This window comes from Babylonia areolata, chromosome 15, assembly GCF_041734735.1.
Source record: "Babylonia areolata isolate BAREFJ2019XMU chromosome 15, ASM4173473v1, whole genome shotgun sequence".
Classification (NCBI taxonomy): Eukaryota; Metazoa; Mollusca; class Gastropoda; order Neogastropoda; family Buccinidae; genus Babylonia; species Babylonia areolata.
In genome coordinates, this window is record NC_134890.1 from 1,102,467 (window position 1) to 1,125,147 (window position 22,681).

The 22,681-nt window shown below is 41.9% G+C and overlaps 1 protein-coding gene across 2 annotated transcripts in view; it reads right to left on the reverse strand.

The window, feature by feature from the left end:
* LOC143290354 (uncharacterized) overlaps window positions 1-22,681 on the reverse strand; it is a 153,974-nt gene that overhangs the window by 94,448 nt on the left and 36,845 nt on the right. For both annotated transcript variants that reach the window (XM_076599716.1, XM_076599717.1), the window contains 6 exons: window positions 21,153-21,237; window positions 10,436-10,449; window positions 9,254-9,378; window positions 8,457-8,606; window positions 4,761-4,928; window positions 998-1,175 (listed from right to left, as the gene is read on the reverse strand). In XM_076599716.1, the coding sequence (XP_076455831.1) occupies window positions 998-1,175; window positions 4,761-4,928; window positions 8,457-8,606; window positions 9,254-9,378; window positions 10,436-10,449; window positions 21,153-21,237 (720 nt within the window). The remainder of the gene's footprint in view (window positions 1-997; window positions 1,176-4,760; window positions 4,929-8,456; window positions 8,607-9,253; window positions 9,379-10,435; window positions 10,450-21,152; window positions 21,238-22,681) is intronic.

Sequence of the window (22,681 nt, forward strand, 5' to 3'; positions counted from 1 at the left end):
TTTCTTTCTTCACTTCTCTCTTTCTTTCTTTCTTCCCTTCTTTCTTTCTTTCCTTCTTTCTGTCTTTCTTTCCTTCTTTCTGTCTTTTTTTCTTCCCTTCTTTCTGTCTTTCTTTCTTTCCTTCTTTCTTTCTTTCTTCCCTTCTTTCTTTCTTTCTTTCCTTCTTTCTTTCTTTCTTTCTTCCCCTCTTTCTTCCCCTCTTTCTTTCTTTCTTCCCCTCTTTCTTTCTTTCTTCCCTTCTTTGTTCTTTCTTCCCTTCTTCCCTTCTTTCTTTCTTTCTTTCTTCCTTCCTTTCTTTCTTTCTTTCTTCCCTTCTTTCTTTCCTTCTTCCCTTCTTTCTTTCTTTCTTCCCTTCTTTCTTTCCTTCTTCCCTTCTTTCTTTCTTTCTTTCTTCCTTCCTTTCTTTCCTTCTTCCCTTCTTTCTTCCTTCCTTTCTTTCTTTCCTTCTTCCTTCCTTTCTTTCTTTCCTTCTTCCTTTCTTCCTTCCTTTCTTTCTTCCCTTCTTCCCTTCTTTCTTCCTTTCTTTCTTTCCTTCTTCCTTCCTTTCTTTCTTCCCTTCTTCCCTTCTTTCTTTCTTTCTTTCTTTCCTTCTTCCCTTCTTTCTTTCTTTCTTTCTTCCTTCCTTTCTTTCCTTCTTCCCTTCTTTCTTTCTTTCTTCCCTTCTTTCTTTCTTTCTTCCCTTCTTTCTTCCCTTCCTTCCTTCTTTCTTTCTTTCTTCCCTTCTTTCTTTCTTCCCTTCTTTCTTCCCTTCCTTCTTCCCTTCTTTCTTTCATCATCCTTCTTCTTCTTCTTCCTACCAACACTGTTGTCGTCATCGTCGCTGTTGTTGGCATTGTTGTTGTAGTTCTTCTTCTATTATTATTATTATTATTATTATTATCACGAATACTAATGGTAATAATGATAATGATAACATGATCATTATTGTGATCCTGGTTGTCATGATAACTGGTATCTATGATCATGTTCAACTTATGATCCAGACATCGTGACGCACTCGTGTTTCCGATGACTTGGTCCGGCGAGGTGACGTCAATGTCGATGTTGGTGGAGTGGTAACCAATGGTGACATTGCGGCCCAGGGTCCCATCCCACGTCATCCCGCCCTCCGCGTACTTCACCAGGCCGTAGGTCGTGAAGCCGTCACTGATGACCGCCATTTGAAAGTTGGCCCTCTGTGTGGTAATACAAATATCGTCATCGTCATCATCATCATCATCACTGATGACCGCCATTTGAAAGTTGGCCCTCTGTGTGGTAATACAAATATCGTCATCGTCATCATCATCATCATCATTGATGACCGCCATTTGAAAGTTGGCCCTCTGTGTGGAAGTACAAGTATCGTCATCATCATCATCATCGTCATCATCATTATCATCACTGATCACCGCCATTTGAAAGTTGGCCCTCTGTGTGGAAGTACAAGTATCGTCATCATCATCATCATCGTCATCATCATTATCATCACTGATCACCGCCATTTGAAAGTTGGCCCTCTGTGTTGAAGTACAAGTATCGTCATCATCATCATCGTCATCATCATTATCATCACTGATCACCGTCATTTGAATGTTGGCTGTCTGTGTGGTAATACAAGTATCGTCATTGTCATCATCATCATCACTGATGACCGCCATTTGAAAGTTGGCCCTCTGTGTGGTAATACAACTATTGTCGTCATCATCATTATCATCACTGATCACCGCCATTTGAAAGTTGGCCCTCTGTGTTGAAGTACAAGTATCGTCATCGTCATCATCGTCATCATCATTATCATCACTGATCACCGTCATTTGAAAGTTGGCCCTCTGTGTGGTAATACAAGTATCGTCATTGTCATCATCATCATCATTATCATCGTCATCACTGATCACTGCCATTTGAAAGTTGGCCCTCTGTGTGGTAATACAAGTATCGTCATCGTCATCATCAACGATGATCACTGCCATTTGGAAGCTGGCCCTCTGTGTGGAAGTACAAGTATCGTCATCGTCATCATCATCACCGTCATCATCATCGTCATCACTGATCACTGCCATTTGGAAGTTGGCCCTCTGTGTGGAAGTACAAGTATCGTCATCGTCATCATCATCATCGTCATCATCATCACCGCCATCATCATCGTCATCACTGATCACTGCCATTTGGAAGTTGGCCTTCTGTGTGGTAGAACAAGTATCGTCATCGTCATCATCATCATCATCACCGTCATCATCATCGTCATCACTGATCACCGCCATTTGAAAGTTGGCCCTCTGTGTGGAAGTACAAGTATCGTCATCGTCATCGTCATCATCATCATCGTCATCACTGATCACTGCCATTTGGAAGTTGGCCATCTGCGTGGTAGTACAAGTATCATCGTCATCATCATCATCATCATCATCATCATCATCATCATCACTGATCACCGCCCTCTGTACAAGCAGACCGGGTGTGTTATCATCATTACTTTTATCATTATCAATACTAGTAGTAGTCGTAGTAGTAATAGAATTGCTGTTTTTGATGATGATGATGATGATGATTATCATTATTATTATCATTAGTAGTAGTAGCAGTACTAGTAGTAGTATTGCTGCTTTTAATATCTGTTATTATTCATAGTATAATTATAGTAGCAACAGCAGTACCAGTATTCTTGTTGTTATTATTAGTGGTCGTTCTAGAAATATAAATATGGTTGTTATCAATATCACCATTATTATCATCATTATTATTATCATTCGTAGTAGTAGAAGTAGAAGTAGTAGTAGTCGCAGTCGTATTGCTGTTATTAACTCTCTCCATACGAACGGCGAAAGAGACGACGTTAACAGCGTTTCACCCCAATTACCATCATCAAAATATTGCAAGCTGAAGGCTCTTATACTGAAGACGTGAATATTGACAAAGAATACCACAATTCTGACGACGGAAGCTAAAGGTTGGGTCATTCAGACACCCACTGCACATCCGAGGGGTCTGTGTAGAGGAGAAGAGAGGACTGGCCGTACTGAGTGAGTTAATTATTACCAGTAATAGTAGTAGCAGTAGTAGTAGTAGTAATAGCAGCAGCAGCAGCAGTAGTAGTAGTAATCCAGTTGTTTTTATCATTAATAGTTCTAGTAGTATAAGTATTGTTGTTATCATCACCATCATCATTAGCATTACTCTTAGTAGTGCTGATAATAGCAGTAGTAGTGCTGTTGTTAATTGCTACTACTGTTGTTGTTGTTATTATCAATATTATCATTCGTCGTAGTAGTAGTGGTAGTAGTATTGTTTACTGCAACTATTGTTAGTAGCAGCAGCAGCAGCAGCAGTAGTAGTAGTAGTAGTAGTGGTGATATATACAGCTTATCTTCGATCAGAGACTATACTCTACGGAGCTTTGAGCACAACAGGCTGCCAACCACGATAAAACCGAATAACAGCTGCCATTAGGCGCTCATCATTCGTTTCCTGGGCAATTCAGTCAGGCTATATCAATTCCATGCACACATACACATGTATATTAGAGTGGAATTTTCCTATGGCGTTGATTGATGGAAACACAACATGGCAAGGCAAGGTAAAGTAAAGAACTAAAGAAAACTATGTAGGGCAGTGGGCGTTGGGATGGTTCCTAAAGGCCAACTAGCCCCCCAAGGCTGCAGCACTAAGAGCCAGTGCAATCTTGCCTCCTAGTTTGAGAGTCATAGTCCTTCACAAAAGACTCAGCTGTAAATGCCTTCCTACTGCAATGGAGAAACCATTGATGATACAGACCTTACGTCAGTGGTATTGTATTGTATTGTATTGTAGTGTATTGTAGTGTAACGTATCGTGTTGTATTGTATTGTATATAACCATTTGGCTAGAGCGTTGGAATAACTGAGGGTACCAGGTTCGAATCTCAGTGACGGCGCGTGGTGGGTAAAGGGTGGAGGTCTTTCGGATCTCCCATGTGCAGACCTGCTGGTGCCTGAACCCCCTTCGTGTTTACGCACGCAGAAGATCGAACACGCACGCTATAGATTCTGTAATCCATAATTATCAGAGTTCGGTTGGTTATGGAAACAAGAACGTATCCAGCATGCACACCCCCGAAAACGGAGTATGGCTGCCTACATGGCGGGGAATTTAAAGAAAATGGTGATACACGTAAAATGTAACACGCCTCTATGAGCATATGTGTGCGTGATTCAAACCTGATCGAATGACACAGGAAACGAATGATGAGCGCCCAGTGGCAGCCGTCAGTCGGCTCTACCCAGGTAGGCAGCCTGTTGTGCAAATGACCCCGTGTTTGTAAAGTGCTTAGAGCTTGGTCTCTGACCGAGGATAGGCGCTATATCTTCTTCTTCGTTCGTGGGCTGCAACTCCCACGTTCACTCGTATGTACACGGGTGGGCTATTACGTGTATGACCGTTTTTACCCCACCATGTAGGCAGCCATACTTCGTTTTCGGGGGTGTGCATGCTGGGTATGTTCTTGTTTCCATAACCCACCAAACGCTGACATGGATTACAGGATCTTCAACGTGCGCATTTGATCTTCTGCTTGCGTGTACACACGGAAGAAGTTCAGGTACTAGCAGGTCTGCACATACGTTGACCTGGGAGATCGGGAAAAATCTCCACCCTTTACCCATCCAGGCGCCGTTACCGAGATTCGAACCCGGGACCCTCAGATTGACAGTCCAAAACTTGAACCACTGGGCTATTGCGCCCGTCAAGCGTTTTATCAGTATCCAGGTCACATGATCACCCTCGTGAGGTGACCACCCCCTGACCTCAGTGGTGTTAACATGGGCGCCGTCAGGAGGCACGTCCTCAAAGGTGGCCACGAGCATGAAGACCGGCTGGTAGGTGCTGATGTTGAGGAACGTCTCCACCTTGCTGCCGCCTTGGCTCAGCATGCTCTGCACTTTGTCCGTCATGTTCGCTTCCTTGGTGTACACCTGCAACGGCAAGAGTCACTCAGGGTTAACAAGGTTGTGCACGGTTACCTGTAGAACTGCACAGCAACAGTCACAAAGGGTTAATAACGTTCTGCTAATTGCACAACAGTCACTCAGGGTTAACAAGGTTGTGCACGGTTACCTGTAGAACTGCACAGCAACAGTCACAAAGGGTTAATAACGTTCTGCTAATTGCACAACAGTCACAGAGGGTTAACAAGGTTGTGCACGGTTACCTGTAGAACTGCACAGCAACAGTCACAAAGGGTTAATAACGTTCTGCTAATTGCACAACAGTCACTCAGGGTTAACAAGGTTGTGCACGGTTACCTGTAGAACTGCACAGCAACAGTCACAAAGGGTTAATAACGTTCTGCTAATTGCACAACAGTCACTCAGGGTTAACAACGTTGTGCACGGTTACCTGTAGAACTGCACAGCAACAGTCACAAAGGGTTAATAACGTTCTGCTAATTGCACAACAGTCACTCAGGGTTAACAAGGTTGTGCACGGTTACCTGTAGAACTGCACAGCAACAGTCACAAAGGGTTAATAACGTTCTGCTAATTGCACAACAGTCACTCAGGGTTGACAAGGTTGTGCACGGTTACCTGTAGAACTGCACAGCAACAGTCACAAAGGGTTAATAACGTTCTGCTAATTGCACAACAGTCACTCAGGGTTAACAAGGTTGTGCACGGTTACCTGTAGAACTGCACCACAACAGTCACAAAGGGTTAATAACGTTCTGCTAATTGCACAACAGTCACTCAGGGTTGACACGGTTACCTGTAGAACTGCACCACAACAGTCACAAAGGGTTAATAACGTTCTGCTAATTGCACAACAGTCACTCAGGGTTAACAAGGTTGTGCACGGTTACCTGTAGAACTGCACAGCAACAGTCACAAAGGGTTAATAACGTTCTGCTAATTGCACAACAGTCACTCAGGGTTAACAAGGTTGTGCACGGTTACCTGTAGAACTGCACAGCAACAGTCACAAAGGGTTAATAACGTTCTGCTAATTGCACAACAGTCACTCAGGGTTGACAAGGTTGTGCACGGTTACCTGTAGAACTGCACAGCAACAGTCACAAAGGGTTAATAACGTTCTGCTAATTGCACAACAGTCACTCAGGGTTAACAAGGTTGTGCACGGTTACCTGTAGAACTGCACCACAACAGTCACAAAGGGTTAATAACGTTCTGCTAATTGCACAACAGTCACTCAGGGTTAACAAGGTTGTGCACGGTTACCTGTAGAACTGCACAGCAACAGTCACAAAGGGTTAATAACGTTCTGCTAATTGCACAACAGTCACTCAGGGTTAACAAGGTTGTGCACGGTTACCTGTAGAACTGCACAGCAACAGTCACAAAGGGTTAATAACGTTCTGCTAATTGCACAACAGTCACTCAGGGTTAACAAGGTTGTGCACGGTTACCTGTAGAACTGCACAGCAACAGTCACAAAGGGTTAATAACGTTCTGCTAATTGCACAACAGTCACTCAGGGTTGACAAGGTTGTGCACGGTTACCTGTAGAACTGCACAGCAACAGTCACAAAGGGTTAATAACGTTCTGCTAATTGCACAACAGTCACTCAGGGTTAACAAGGTTGTGCACGGTTACCTGTAGAACTGCACCACAACAGTCACAAAGGGTTAATAACGTTCTGCTAATTGCACAACAGTCACTCAGGGTTGACACGGTTGTGCACGGTTACCTGTAGAACTGCACAGCAACAGTCACAAAGGGTTAATAACGTTCTGCTAATTGCACAACAGTCACTCAGGGTTAACAAGGTTGTGCACGGTTACCTGTAGAACTGCACCACAACAGTCACAAAGGGTTAATAACGTTCTGCTAATTGCACAACAGTCACAGAGGGTTAACAACGTTGTGCACGGTTACCTGTAGAACTGCACAGCAACAGTCACAAAGGGTTAATAACGTTCTGCTAATTGCACAACAGTCACTCAGGGTTAACAACGTTGTGCACGGTTACCTGTAGAACTGCACAGCAACAGTCACAAAGGGTTAATAACGTTCTGCTAATTGCACAACAGTCACAGAGGGTTAACAAGGTTGTGCACGGTTACCTGTAGAACTGCACAGCAACAGTCACAAAGGGTTAATAACGTTCTGCTAATTGCACAACAGTCACTCAGGGTTGACAAGGTTGTGCACGGTTACCTGTAGAACTGCACAGCAACAGTCACAAAGGGTTAATAACGTTCTGCTAATTGCACAACAGTCACTCAGGGTTAACAAGGTTGTGCACGGTTACCTGTAGAACTGCACAGCAACAGTCACAAAGGGTTAATAACGTTCTGCTAATTGCACAACAGTCACTCAGGGTTAACAAGGTTGTGCACGGTTACCTGTAGAACTGCACAGCAACAGTCACAAAGGGTTAATAACGTTCTGCTAATTGCACAACAGTCACTCAGGGTTAACAAGGTTGTGCACGGTTACCTGTAGAACTGCACAGCAACAGTCACAAAGGGTTAATAACGTTCTGCTAATTGCACAACAGTCACTCAGGGTTAACAAGGTTGTGCACGGTTACCTGTAGAACTGCACAGCAACAGTCACAAAGGGTTAATAACGTTCTGCTAATTGCACAACAGTCACTCAGGGTTAACAAGGTTGTGCACGGTTACCTGTAGAACTGCACAGCAACAGTCACAAAGGGTTAATAACGTTCTGCTAACTGCACAACAGTCACTCAGGGTTAACAAGGTTGTGCACGGTTACCTGTAGAACTGCACAGCAACAGTCACAAAGGGTTAATAACGTTCTGCTAATTGCACAACAGTCACTCAGGGTTAACAAGGTTGTGCACGGTTACCTGTAGAACTGCACAGCAACAGTCACAAAGGGTTAATAACGTTCTGCTAATTGCACAACAGTCACTCAGGGTTAACAAGGTTGTGCACGGTTACCTGTAGAACTGCACAGCAACAGTCACAAAGGGTTAATAACGTTCTGCTAATTGCACAACAGTCACTCAGGGTTAACAAGGTTGTGCACGGTTACCTGTAGAACTGCACCACAACAGTCACAAAGGGTTAATAACGTTCTGCTAATTGCACAACAGTGTGTGTGTGTGTGTGTGTGTGTGTGTGTGTGTGTGTGTGTGTTGTGTTATGTTGTGTGTGTGTGTGTGTGTGTGTGTGTGTGTGTGTGTGTGTGTGTGTGTGTGTGTGTGTGTTGTGTTATGTTGTGTTGTGTGTGCTGTGTTGTGTCCTGTGTGTGTGTGTGTGTGTGTGTGTGTGTGTGTGTGTGTGTGTGTGTGTGTGTGCGTGCGCGCGCGAGCGAGCGCGTGTGTATATGCGAGTGTTGACTGCACACATTTTAACAACGTGCAAACAATTTCTGTATCAGAGACGGTCAAGTATTATTGTATTCAGTAGAGAGATAGAGAAAACAGAGAGGAAGACAGACAGACAGACAGAAGGAACACACACAGACACACACACACAGACAGACACACAGAGAGGACCGGCAGTGACGTGTACCTGATACCACACAGAGGACCTGTTGTCCCCAGAGGGCAGCTGCAGGTCCGCCCAGTATGCACACAGGAGCTGGTAGTTGGTCACAGGTAGTGGCGTGGGGCTGAAGCTCTTGTAGTTCTTCCCGAAGCTGATCAGTCCGTTCATGCTCAGCTGTGACACAGCCATGCGATGTCTTCAGTTATTTGTTTCGTACGAGGTTTAAAAAAAAAAAAAAATCAGTGAATTTGTCCTTTTTGCGTTTCGGATAAATGCCCAATCACTTGTAGCATGTATACATTGTACAATGCTGTATCTTTTGAATATTACTTTCCTCCTCCTCCTCCTCCTTCTTCTTCTCTTTTCCTCCACAAACAATTATGTCCTAACCAGTCAATCTGGCCATTGTGAAATATTATGAGCACAACAACAAATGATATGTCTTCACCAAACAGTCAACGTGGCCATTTTGAAATTATTATGAACACACTGCCAGATGTTATTCATGTTTGTATTAGTTACATGAAATAAGTAACACTTTCATGTGACGCAAACGGGGTTTTCTGAAATAAACACGTCTTCCTTTTGATCTTGCTCGAAACTTTCGAGTGCATACAATCCAAGGGGCGTAAATCTCCTACCTTTATTCATTTTTAACACAAGAGTTAACGGACCTAAGTTACTGTAGTGTGGAATCATCAACGTCTTCATGAACCCTAGCAAACATTACCACAGCACACATACACACACACACACACACACGCACGCACACACACACACACACACACACACACACAGAGACTGTGCAGGCTAGCACTCACAAAGAGTTTTTTCTTCAGTGCACCGTTCACAGGGATACCAGCCAAGACTGTGATCTTCTCGGTCAACCTCTGCTTGTTCCTCTTCAGAGTACTGTCCCCTTGGTTCTTGCCAAAAGACAGGTAGTCTGTGTGACAGAGAGAGAGAGGGAGGGGGTGAGACAGAGACAGAGAGAGAGACAGAGAGAGGAGTGAGACAGAGAGAGAGAGAGGGGGACAGAGAGAGAGAGAGAGAAAGTGGGTGACAGAGAGAGAGGGGGGACAGAGAGAGAGAGAGAGAGGGGGGACAGAGAGAGAGAGGGGGGGACAGAGAGAGAGGGGGGAGACAGAGAGAGAGAGAGTGGGGGGGGAGACAGAGATAGAGAGGGGGGAACAGAGAGAGATGGGGACAGAGAGAGAGAGGGGGGGGGAGACAGAGAGACAGAGAAATAGGGGGGGGAGAGACAGAGAGAGAGAGAGAGAGAGTGGGGTGGGGGAGACAGAGAGACAGAGAGAGAGTGGGGGGAGACAGAGAGAGAGAGAGTGTGTGGGGGACAGAGAGAGGGGGGAACAGAGAGAGAGAAAGAGAGAGTGGGTGGAGACAGAGAGAGGGGGGGGGGCACAGAGAGAGAGAGAGAGAGAGAGAGAGTGGGGCGGGGGGAGACAGAGAGATGAGGGGTGAGCCAGAGAGAAGAGAGAGAGAGGGGGCGAGACAGAGATAGAGAGAGGGGGGGATGGAGTGAGAGAGGAAGGAGGGGGGTGGGTGGGTGTGTGAAACAGATTTAAGAAAGAAAGAAAGAAAAAAAGGAAGAAGAAGAGAGGAATGTTATCGTTACGTCATCCTTTGTTCCATAGTAAAACTTTATTGTACTATAGTAAAACTGTATTACACCACAGTAAAACTATTGTTCCATAGTGAAACTATATTGTACTATAGTAAAACTGCATTACACCACAGTAAAACTACTGTTCCATAGTGAAACTATATTGTACCACAGTAAAAGTATTGTTTCATAGTAAAACTTTATTGTAGTACAGTAAAACTGTATAACACCACAGTAAAACTACTGTTCCATAGTGAAACTATATTGTACCACAGTAAAAGTATTGTTCCATAGTAAAACTTTAATGTAGTATAGTAAAACTGTATTACACCACAGTAAAACTAACATCACAGAAACAGCAAAAACGGAAGCTACTACTCACGTGCGCTCTTCGTCCTGTGAACAGACCAATCAAAACGCGTGTCACATTTTCATTTGCATCAGTGACAGCTTGAGTTACATCACAATTCGTCCATCCAAGGACAAGTCAGCGTCTTGTACTAACCAATGAAAAGTGACATTACGTATTTCTCGTTGTTCAGACCAATGACAGTCAGTGTCTTGTACTAACCAATGAAAAGTGACATTACTGTATTTCTCGTTGTTCAGACCAATGACAGTCAGTGTCTTGTACTAACCAATGAAAAGTGACATAACGTATTTCTCGTTGTTCAGACCAATGACAGTCAGTGTCTTGTACTAACCAATGAAAAGTGACATTACGTATTTTTCTCGTTGTTCAGACCAATGACAGTCAGTGTCTTGTACTAACCAATGAAAAGTGACATTACGTATTTCTCGTTGTTCAGACCAATGACAGTCAGTGTCTTGTACTAACCAATGAAAAGTGACATTACCGTATTTCTCGTTGTTCAGACCAATGACAGTCAGTGTCTTGTACTAACCAATGAAAAGTGACATTACCGTATTTCTCGTTGTTCAGACCAATGACAGTCAGTGTCTTGTACTAACCAATGAAAAGTGACATTACTGTATTTCTCGTTGTTCAGACCAATGAGAGTCAGTGTCTTGTACTAACCAATGAAAAGTGACATTACCGTATTTCTCGTTGTTCAGACCAATGACAGTCAGTGTCTTGTACTAACCAATGAAAAGTGACATAACGTATTTCTCGTTGTTCAGACCAATGACAGTCAGTGTCTTGTACTAACCAATGAAAAGTGACATTGCGTATTTCTCGTTGTTCAGACCAATGACAGTCAGTGTCTTGTACTGACCAATGAAAAGTGACATTACCGTATTTCTCGTTGTTCAGACCAATGACAGTCAGTGTCTTGTACTAACCAATGAAAAGTGACATAACGTATTTCTCATTGTTCAGACCAATGACAGTCAGCGTCTTGTACTAACCAATGAAAAATGACATTACATATTTCTCGTTGTTCAGACCAATGACAGTCAGTGTCTTGTACTAACCAATGAAAAGTGACATTACCGTATTTCTCGTTGTTCAGACCAATGACAGTCAGTGTCTTGTACTAACCAATGAAAAGTGACATAACGTATTTCTCGTTGTTCAGACCAATGACAGTCAGTGTCTTGTACTAACCAATGAAAAGTGACATTACGTATTTTTCTGGTTGTTCAGACCAATGACAGTCAGTGTCTTGTACTAACCAATGAAAAGTGACATAACGTATTTCTGGTTGTTCAGACCAATGACAGTCAGTGTCTTGTACTAACCAATGAAAAGTGACATTACCGTATTTCTCGTTGTTCAGACCAATGACAGTCAGTGTCTTGTACTAACCAATGAAAAGTGACATTACTGTATTTCTCGTTGTTCAGACCAATGACAGTCAGCGTCTTGTACTAACCAATGAAAAGTGACATTACTGTATTTCTCGTTGTTCAGACCAATGACAGTCAAGTGTCTCAATGCAGTCCTGAAAGAAACTAGTAGCCACTTACGGTGCACTTCATCACATATATTTTGTGTGTGTCAATGACCACACTACAGTGGCGTTGTTCGCTGTTTACGATTGTACGTGCGTACAATGGTTTTTGAGAATATAAATGCCTCACCCCTCCCTGCCATGCCTCTGCCCCCCCCCACCCCCACCCTGCCTCACCCACATCATACCCCATCACCACCCACTTATCCACCCACCCCCATAGCCCACATCACACCCCGCTACCATCATCACCCACATCACACCACCACCACCACCACCACCACCATCCACAACCATCACCCACACACTACCTTTCAAGAGCAGATCATTATTCATTCTCTCTCTCTCTCTCTTTGTGTGTGTGTGTGTGTGTGTGTGTGTGTGTGTGTGTGTGTGTGTGTGTGTGAGTAGTATAAGAGATGGGGGTTCTATATACAACTTTTTTGGGCGTATTAGCTTGTGTTAAGGCCCTCAAGCATAAAAAAAATTTAGCCAAAACCTGTGTATGTTGGAGTAATATGACCCTCAAGCATAAAAAAAAATATATAGTTAAAACAAGTTATATGTGTATGGAGAGCCAAATCACAAGATAAAAAAAAAAAAAATGGTTGGATATGTGTATGGGGAGCGAAACGGTCACCCCGTTCCCCGTGTGTGTGTGCTGGCAAGCGACCGCACGGCGTGTGTAGTGGGAACGGGAGAGTGGTCCCGCGCACAGCCTGCCTCCGCGTATCTTCCCACCCGCGCGCGAAGATTGTGATCACCCTATTAGAGAAAAGATTATATTGTATATATAGAAAAAATAATGCCTTTTCCACATAACATTTGTGAGTACCCCCAAGTTAAAACAAATAGAGTATGCGGTCGAGCTTGCATGGGGCTCTATTGTAAAGATCATATTAAATGTCATAGAAAAGGAATGTCACTTCCAGTACTTTGTATAAAATGCAACCTTTATGTACGTACGAAGTATGTTATTTGTTGTAAATGTAAGCATAAAAAAGAGAAGCCTCCTCCCATGGAGAAAAAGATTGATCCTATACCCGATTGTGGAGAACATTCAAGCGACTCTGAGGGTTATATTTCTGATGATGATGATGACGATGATGAAATTGACCCTTTTGAAACTTATTCAAGAGGGTATATTCCACCCTTTGGTGGAGTAATCATTGGATTCAGAGATTGATCAACTTGTAAAAAAAAATCCTATTAGAGAAAAAAATATAATAGTATATATAGAGAGAAAAATGGTGCAACGATATTCTGAAAAATATTACCGTGATCTCGCTTCAAGAAAAGAGATTCCTAACTAGAGCGGAAAAAAAGTTAGGGTGAATTGATTTTCGGCGAGTTCCACTGCACAAAGTCTGGACCACAGCCAATTTTTTTTTTTTCACCAATATTGGAACATAGCCAATTTCTTCCACGAGCGTCGACCAATTTTTTTTTTCTGGCTTGATGCCAACAAATTTCCATTTGAACAAAAGGATTTCTATTGTATATAGACGAAAATGGTTTGGGCGAAAACATATATGGAAGAAATGTACAGTGCAACCTACAAGAACATGGGCATTCGATGTGCCAAAAATGTAGCAATCCATCTATTGCTAGAAAATACCTACGAGAACAATCTCGTGCCAGATATTTCCAATGTGGACTATCTAGCAAACAACAAAGGTAGAACAACTCTACAACCTCTAGAAGGTCTTCCAACTTTTGTAGACGATTTGTATGTATATGGCTATTTGCGACAAAAAGAGTGTATGTATGTCGGTGGAAAATTGCTGTGTGGCAACGACGGATCCGCAAAAAGAATTGTATCTAAAATTTCGACTGCAATATGTGGACTTGTGGAAAAACAAAGTATACAAACTGCCATATCGCAGACAATATCTATGCAGGCAGACTCCAAATCTAGCACAATACGCAGTACAGTACAAAGAATAGAAAAAGACACGAATGCAAAAGCAAGAAAACGTTGGGAGACTATATATGCAAACGAAAAGCCATATGGTATATTTGTTGCAAAAATTGATGTGTCCGAAATTGCAATACAAGACCTACACAAAATATTGCCAATGCTAGAAGAACAGCTGCTAGGACATGGGTATGGTATATATTCTATAGACTATACAAGAGATTTTTCTGGTACACTCGATAGACAAACACTAGTAGACTATCTTGTAGAAGAACTAGACTATAGAGGACAAGGCGACTTTGCAAGTGCTATTGCTTGCGATGCACCAACAATACTAGACAATACAGATAGTGTTGGCAAACATGTATGTACATGGATATCCAAACACAATGGCTATACAATGCGAACAAAACTATACAACAAAATAGTATCCAATTTCGAGGCAGGAGAAGTACGAGAACAATTTGGTGGACATCTAGCAGACTATGTAGACTGTCCAAACGAGCATCTTCGAAAAACATTCTTGCATCCAGATGTACAAAAGAGAGGCTGCACTAGAATAGAAGTATCTTTGTATGCTTGTAGCAATCGTACTCCAGAAAAAGGAGACGAACTAGTGGAAAACGTATTGGAGATAGTTTCGCCACAAGATAGACAACTGTTTGTAGAACAACCAGCAACCCAACAATGGCAGAATATTGCAAGCGTTCTAGATCGTTGTTTTGTTCTTGGCGATAGACCAAATTCCACAATATATGTATGTTGGTATGCACATACTAGAACAAAGAGAATATCTGGCATTCGTGTATCTCCAACAGCTGCAAAAACTAGGAAAATGCTATGCAATTGCAATACATCCTAGGAAAGTGCTATGCAATGCTATACAAATGCTATACAAATTCTATACAAATGCTATACAATGCTATACAAATGCTTCGCACTTTCCTAGGATGTATTGCAATTGCATAGCATTTTCCTAGTTTTTCCAGGAATCCTGGTATTTCCTAGTCTTTTGGACAAATGTGGGTAGGAAAATATAGGAATATGCCACGGAAGAAAGATTTGTCGCACGAAGAAATAGAAGAAATAGAATCTCTGCATGGCAGAATGTCTGCAGAGGATGCCAAAAAGAAATTTGGTATTGGTACAAATAGATTGTACAAAATATGGCGAGAGGCAAAGAACAAAAATGTTTTGCCTGTAGTACCGGAAAATACAAACAAGGATACAGACAGTGTTCTGCCTGTAGTGCAGGACAATGCAGAAAAGAAAAGCATAGACGATTTGTACAAACTGTTGCAAAATATAGATACTGGCATAGAACAAAACAATATTCTACTACAAGAAAGCAAAGATATGTCCATAGAAATACTATCTTTGTTGGATGTAGAGGAAGAGGACAACATTGTAGAACAAATACGAGAAGACGTAGCAGAAGAGTCCAAATCTTTGTTGGAACAGATACAAAATAGCGTTTGTGTATACAACACTGCATGCTATATTCTACCAATTGCACTTGCAGTTGGTTCTATATTGTACAAAACATGGAAAGCTACAAAGAAAAATGGTGTTTGGAACATACCCGAAGAAGATCGACAATTTGTCCATCTCCCAAAGAAGACATCTGGAGATATTGCCAAAGAAACAATCCCAACAAAGTCTAGAAACCCTTTCGAAATGGAATAGGATAGCATAGAGTCTATTTGTGTGCAATTCGTGGATGTAGTATGTTTTGTATATTTTTCTATTTGTATATTGTATATATTGTATATATAGGACAATGCCAATAGTATTCGATCCACCTTGTTCTCCAAGATTCGACTTCGAAGAGTTTTCGAAAGCAAAAAAAGAGTATACAGACAGTATACAATTCTCTCCAGCCGATATGGATAGAAAGGTAGTAGAACTAGCAAAGACACATACAGATCCTGTTCCTCGTATATTGGGAGAATGTCCTAGAAAGAAAAAAGAGAAACTTCTCGCTGTTGCCTATTGTGGCGAACCATATCTCTGCTACCAGTGTGGTCGTATATTCTAGTTTTCTTCGATAGATGCTACTATATAGAATAGTCTATCTTTCTTTTTTTTGTGGATTTGTCTTCTCTCCTCCTACTCTACACAACATTGGTTGTTTCCAGCATTTCTCTGCCACCATACCGTTCTATCTCTTTTTCGAGAAAATAGCCGTGTACTGGCATTTCTATGTTTGTAGATGGAATACCATTGTTGTCTGTTGGAACAATGTACAAGATATACTTCTCTTTTTTGCGATATTCGCCTACAGCATACTTTCTACAAATATATTGTCCTGGTTCTATTTCTAGTATTTTTTTCCACTCTGTACAAAGTGGTAGACTTGTACTACCTAGGGTCGATTTGGTCTCTATTTCCTTCTTCTCCAGTTGTTGTACAAAACATGGAAAGCTACAAAGAAGCGTGTATTGTACGATTGTTGCAGCTACATACCCGAAGAAGATCGACAATTTGTCCATCCTGCAAAGAAGACACCTGGAGAAATTCCAACAACGTCTAGAAACTATTTCGAAATGGAATAGGAGAGCATAGAATCTATTGTACTATTTGTCTGCAATTCGTGGGTGTAGTATGTTTTGTATTGGGATATTTTTCTATTTGTATATATTGTATATATTGTATATATATAGAAAATGCCTATCCTATTCGATCCACCACACTTTCCACACTTCGACTTCGAAGAATTTGCAAAAGAAGAACAGCGCTACAACAATAGTGCACAAAAAATGTGTTTCTCCACAGAAAACGATGGAGAAATAGAACAATATGCTGCAGAGCATGTAGATCCAGCACCACACATTCTTGGAAAATACAACAAGAAACGATATGCAGTTGCATATTGTGGGAAATACTATGTTTGTCTGCCAGGTGGAAGAATATGCTAGTCTGTACAATCTTCGCAGGTTGTTGCCACAATAGATACTATTCTATCTTTTTTGCGTTGTGGAGTTGTTTTTTCTACTCCAATATAGCACAGTAGTGGACTTTTTGTTTTGTATAGTGTTCCACCAATGCGTTCTATTTCTTTCTCTAGGAAATGTCCATATACTGGATGTTCTTCGTCTGTAGTAGGTTCTCCGTCGTCTCCTTTGGGGACTAGAAATAGTACAGTTCGGTTGTTTCCTCTGTACATTGTAGTTGCATATTTTTTGCAAATGTAGGTACCAGGTGGCATGTCTAGTGTTCGTATTTGTTGCTTCGAATTTGGTGCAACTGTTTCCTGTAGTTCTCGTTTTGTATCTATTTCTAGTTTGTCGTATTCTTTCTCTAGTGCTATTTCTTGTAGAGATGGAAGTTCTACAAGGTCGGGTGCTACTACAACGTCTATAGGATTCCAACGTATAGTCTCTTTGTCTTTGTAGAACTCTTTGGCTGGTTGTATACGAATATCTAGTCCATTTCTACTTTTTTCTAGTTTGCTGTTGTATTGGATAGGTCTAGAAAATCCTATTTCCCATGCCTCTCTTGGAAACCAACACAGCTCTCTTTCGAATTTGTCTTTTTTCTTTTCCACATACTTTTCTGCAGCAGACAACAACTTTTGTAGTCCATTGGTCGACCATACAGCAACAACGTCTTCTGTATCTTTTGCTCCAAGTACTATTCTATAGTATTCTCTATTTGTCTTGTCTTTTTGCAACCTATAGCCGAGTATGGACCATATTCTATCTTTGTCTGCTATATTTGCCACTTTCTTGGTTTCTTGTTTGGAAAGGATTGTTTCTACAACTTCTCGAACACTATTCGAAATAGCAAGGAGTCTCTCGTTTTCTAGTATATACTCTTGTATTTGTTCCAGCTCTTGTTTTCTATGTTCTATATTCTGTTGGTATTCTATTTGCTTTTGTTCTAGATAGTTCCATGCATCTTTTTTCCAATTTTCTACTGCCATACACTCTTCTATGTCTTGTAGTCTTTTTTCTCGATTTCGGGTGGATAGAGTGGAGAACTCTCTGCTGTGTGGAACTTCCACAACACTGTATGCAGATTTCTCTTTTCCAATAGTACTACATTTGTGTGTACGCCATTCCCATTCTACTATATTTGTTGGTGGAAGAAGAATATATGGACTTGGTGCATCTTTGTGTATTTGTACTGGTCTCCTACATGCTGCTAGTATTGTTTTCGCATTTTTTGTGTAGCAACGTAGTTTGGTGTATTGTATACCATCGTTGTCTGCAGCTAGAATATCGATGTGGAAGATAGGACAATTGCGAAATCCAAAATCGCATATAGCCCATTCTACAGCGATATTCCATTTTTTGTCGTCTTCCACTGTTGCAGCTGTTGGAGATACACGAATGCCAGATATTCTCTTTGTTCTAGTATGTGCATACCAACATACATATATTGTGGAATTTGGTCTATCGCCAAGAACAAAACAACGATCTAGAACGCTTGCAATATTCTGCCATTGTTGGGTTGCTGGTTGTTCTACAAACAGTTGTCTATCTTGTGGCGAAACTATCTCCAATACGTTTTCCACTAGTTCGTCTCCTTTTTCTGGAGTACGATTGCTACAAGCATACAAAGATACTTCTATTCTAGTGCAGCCTCTCTTTTGTACATCTGGATGCAAGAATGTTTTTCGAAGATGCTCGTTTGGACAGTCTACATAGTCTGCTAGATGTCCACCAAATTGTTCTCGTACTTCTCCTGCCTCGAAATTGGATACTATTTTGTTGTATAGTTTTGTTCGCATTGTATAGCCATTGTGTTTGGATATCCATGTACATACATGTTTGCCAACACTATCTGTATTGTCTAGTATTGTTGGTGCATCGCAAGCAATAGCACTTGCAAAGTCGCCTTGTCCTCTATAGTCTAGTTCTTCTACAAGATAGTCTACTAGTGTTTGTCTATCGAGTGTACCAGAAAAATCTCTTGTATAGTCTATAGAATATATACCATACCCATGTCCTAGCAGCTGTTCTTCTAGCATTGGCAATATTTTGTGTAGGTCTTGTATTGCAATTTCGGACACATCAATTTTTGCAACAAATATACCATATGGCTTTTCGTTTGCATATATAGTCTCCCAACGTTTTCTTGCTTTTGCATTCGTGTCTTTTTCTATTCTTTGTACTGTACTGCGTATTGTGCTAGATTTGGAGTCTGCCTGCATAGATATTGTCTGCGATATGGCAGTTTGTATACTTTGTTTTTCCACAAGTCCACATATTGCAGTCGAAATTCTAGATACAATTCTTTTTGCGGATCCGTCGTTGCCACACAGCAATTTTCCACCGACATACATACACTCTTTTTGTCGCAAATAGCCATATACATACAAATCGTCTACAAAAGTTGGAAGACCTTCTAGAGGTTGTAGAGTTGTTCTACCTTTGTTGTTTGCTAGATAGTCCACATTGGAAATATCTGGCACGAGATTGTTCTCGTAGGTATTTTCTAGCAATAGATGGATTGCTACATTTTTGGCACATCGAATGCCCATGTTCTTGTAGGTTGCACTGTACATTTCTTCCATATATGTTTTCGCCCAAACCATTTTCGTCTATATACAATAGAAATCCTTTTGTTCAAATGGAAATTTGTTGGCATCGTGCCAGAAAAAAAAAATTGGTCGACGCTCGTGGAAGAAATTGGCTATGTTCCAATATTGGTGGAAAAAAAAAAAATTGGCTGTGGTCCAGACTTTGTGCAGTGGAACTCGCCGAAAATCAATTCACCCTAACTTTTTTTCCGCTCTAGTTACATTTACAACAAATAACATACTTCGTACGTACATAAAGGTTGCATTTTATACAAAGTACTGGAAGTGACATTCCTTTTCTATGACATTTAATATGATCTTTACAATAGAGCCCCATGCAAGCTCGACCGCATACTCTATTTGTTTTAACTTGGGGGTACTCACAAATGTTATGTGGAAAAGGCATTATTTTTTCTATATATACAATATAATCTTTTCTCTAATAGGGTGATCACAATCTTCGCGCGCGGGTGGGAAGATACGCGGAGGCAGGCTGTGCGCGGGACCACTCTCCCGTTCCCACTACACACGCCGTGCGGTCGCTTGCCAGCACACACACACGGGGAACGGGGTGACCGTTTCGCTCCCCATACACATATCCAACCATTTTTTTTTTTTTTATCTTGTGATTTGGCTCTCCATACACATATAACTTGTTTTAACTATATATTTTTTTTTATGCTTGAGGGTCATATTACTCCAACATACACAGGTTTTGGCTAAATTTTTTTTATGCTTGAGGGCCTTAACACAAGCTAATACGCCCAAAAAAGTTGTATATAGAACCCCCATCTCTTATACTACTGTGTGTGTGTGTGTGTGTGTGTGTGTGTGTGTGTGTGTGTGCAGAGAGAAAGAGACAGAGACAGAGAGAGAGAGAGAGAGAGAGAGAGAGAGAGTATGAATAATGTTCTGCTCTTGAAAGGTAGTGTGTGCATGGTGGATGGTGGAGAGAGAGATTCAAGATTCAAGATTCAAAAACTTTATTACTCAAGGATAAAGATTTTAGGCATCGCCCAGTCTTCCAATCTGTCCTTGTGACAACAATAACAATAACAACATTAAAGATAACGACACAAAAATAATAATTTTGTTAACACTGCTACATCTACTGCTACTACAACGAAGAATGATCACCATCATCATCATTAACGTCGTAAAAAGTAATAAAACGAACGCATTCATAGAGAGAGAGAGAGAGAGAGAGAGACAGAGACAGAGAGAGAGACAGAGGCACAGAGAGAGACAGACACAGAGAGAGACACAGACAGGCAGAGAGAGAGAGACAGAGACAGAGAGAGAGAGACGGAGACAGAGAGACAGAGAGAGAGAGGGAGAGAGAGAGACAGAGAGAGAGACACACAGAGACACAGAGAGAGAGAGACAGAGACAGAGAAAAACAGAGACAGAGACAGAAACACAGAGAGAGAGAGAGACAGAGAGAGACAGAGAGAGAGAGAGACAGAAAGAGAGACAGAGACAGAGAGAGAGGCAGAGAGAGAGAGAGAGAGACAGACAGACAGACAAAGTGTGGACTAACTGGCAAAGCCAGAAAGAGAGACAGAGAGAGAGGCAGAGAGAGAGAGAGAGAGAGAGAGACAGACAGACAGACAGACGAAGTGTGGACTAACTGGCAAAGCCAGAAAGAGAGACAGAGAGAGAGGCAGAGAGAGAGAGAGAGAGAGAGAGAGAGAGAGAGAGACAGAGAGACAGACAGACAGACAAAGTGTGGACTAACTGGCAAAGCCATTCCATGCTGCCTGTGTCCTTCACACACTCTTTGTAGCCGTACTGAAGCTCGCAGTTGATGCACGACACCGCCTCTGTAAAATGAGGGGCACGGTCATTGAATCACGTCTGTCTGTCTGTCTGTCTGTCTATCTGTCTATCTGTCTGTCTCTGTCTTTGTCCCCCCCCCTCTCTCTCTCTCTCCACCATCCACCATGCACACACTTCCTTTCAAGAGCTGAACATTATTCATACTCTCTCTCTCTCTCTCCACCATCCACCATCCACACACTTCCTTTCAAGAGCTGAACATTATTCATACTCTCTCTCTCTCTCTCTCTCTCTCTCTCTCTCTCTCTCCACCATCCACCATCCACACACTTCCTTTCAAGAGCTGAACATTATTCATACTCTCTCTCTCTCTCTCCACCATCCACCATGCACACACTTTCAAGAGCTGAACATTATTCATACTCTCTCTCTCTCTCTCCACCATCCACCATCCACACACTTCCTTTCAAGAGCTGAACATTATTCATACTCTCTCTCTCTCTCTCTCTCTCTCTCTCCACCATCCACCATCCACACACTTCCTTTCAAGAGCTGAACATTATTCATACTCTCTCTCTCTCTCTCTCTCTCTCCACCATCCACCATCCACACACTTCCTTTCAAGAGCTGAACATTATTCATACTCTCTCTCTCTCTCTCTCCACCATCCACACACTTCCTTTCAAGAGCTGAACATTATTCATACTCTCTCTCTCTCTCCACCATCCACCATCCACACACTTCCTTTCAAGAGCTGAACATTATTCATACTCTCTCTCTCTCTCTCTAATGACAAAAAAGAAACAGAAACACTCAGATATATATAGACAAACGTAGAGAATACAAAAGGTGTATTAAAATAAAGAAACTGGAAGATAAAAAAAAATAACAACACACACACAAAAAACCGCGTTCTGGGAACACTGGTGAAAAACAGAAATGACCCCAAGAAATTCTGGGGAACTATTAAACCACGGGTGTCAGCAAAAAGTTACATGGCTCCATTTCTAGCAAAGAGTGGTTTGAACACTTCCAGAAGGTTTTTAGCGTTGAGCGTAGATACGATAACTCGACTAATGATAACCTAGATGACGCTTTTGAAAACTTTTGTGTGCTTGTGGACACTGAGACACAGGAACAAGAGCCATGACACTGACATGAAACAAGAGCCATGACACTGACACAGGAATGGAGAGTCATGACACTGACAGGAAACAAGAGCCGTGACACTGACACAGGAAAGGAGAGCCATGACACTGACAGGAAACAAGAGCCATGACACTGACAGAGGAATGGAGAGCCATGACACTGACACAGGAAAGGAAAGCCATGACACTGACACAGGAAACAAGAGCCATGGCACTGACACAGGACACAAGAGCCATGACACTGACAGGAAACCAGAGCCATGACAACGACAGAGGAAACCAGAGCCATGACACTGACAGGAAACAAGAGCCATGACACTGACAGGAAACAAGAGCCATG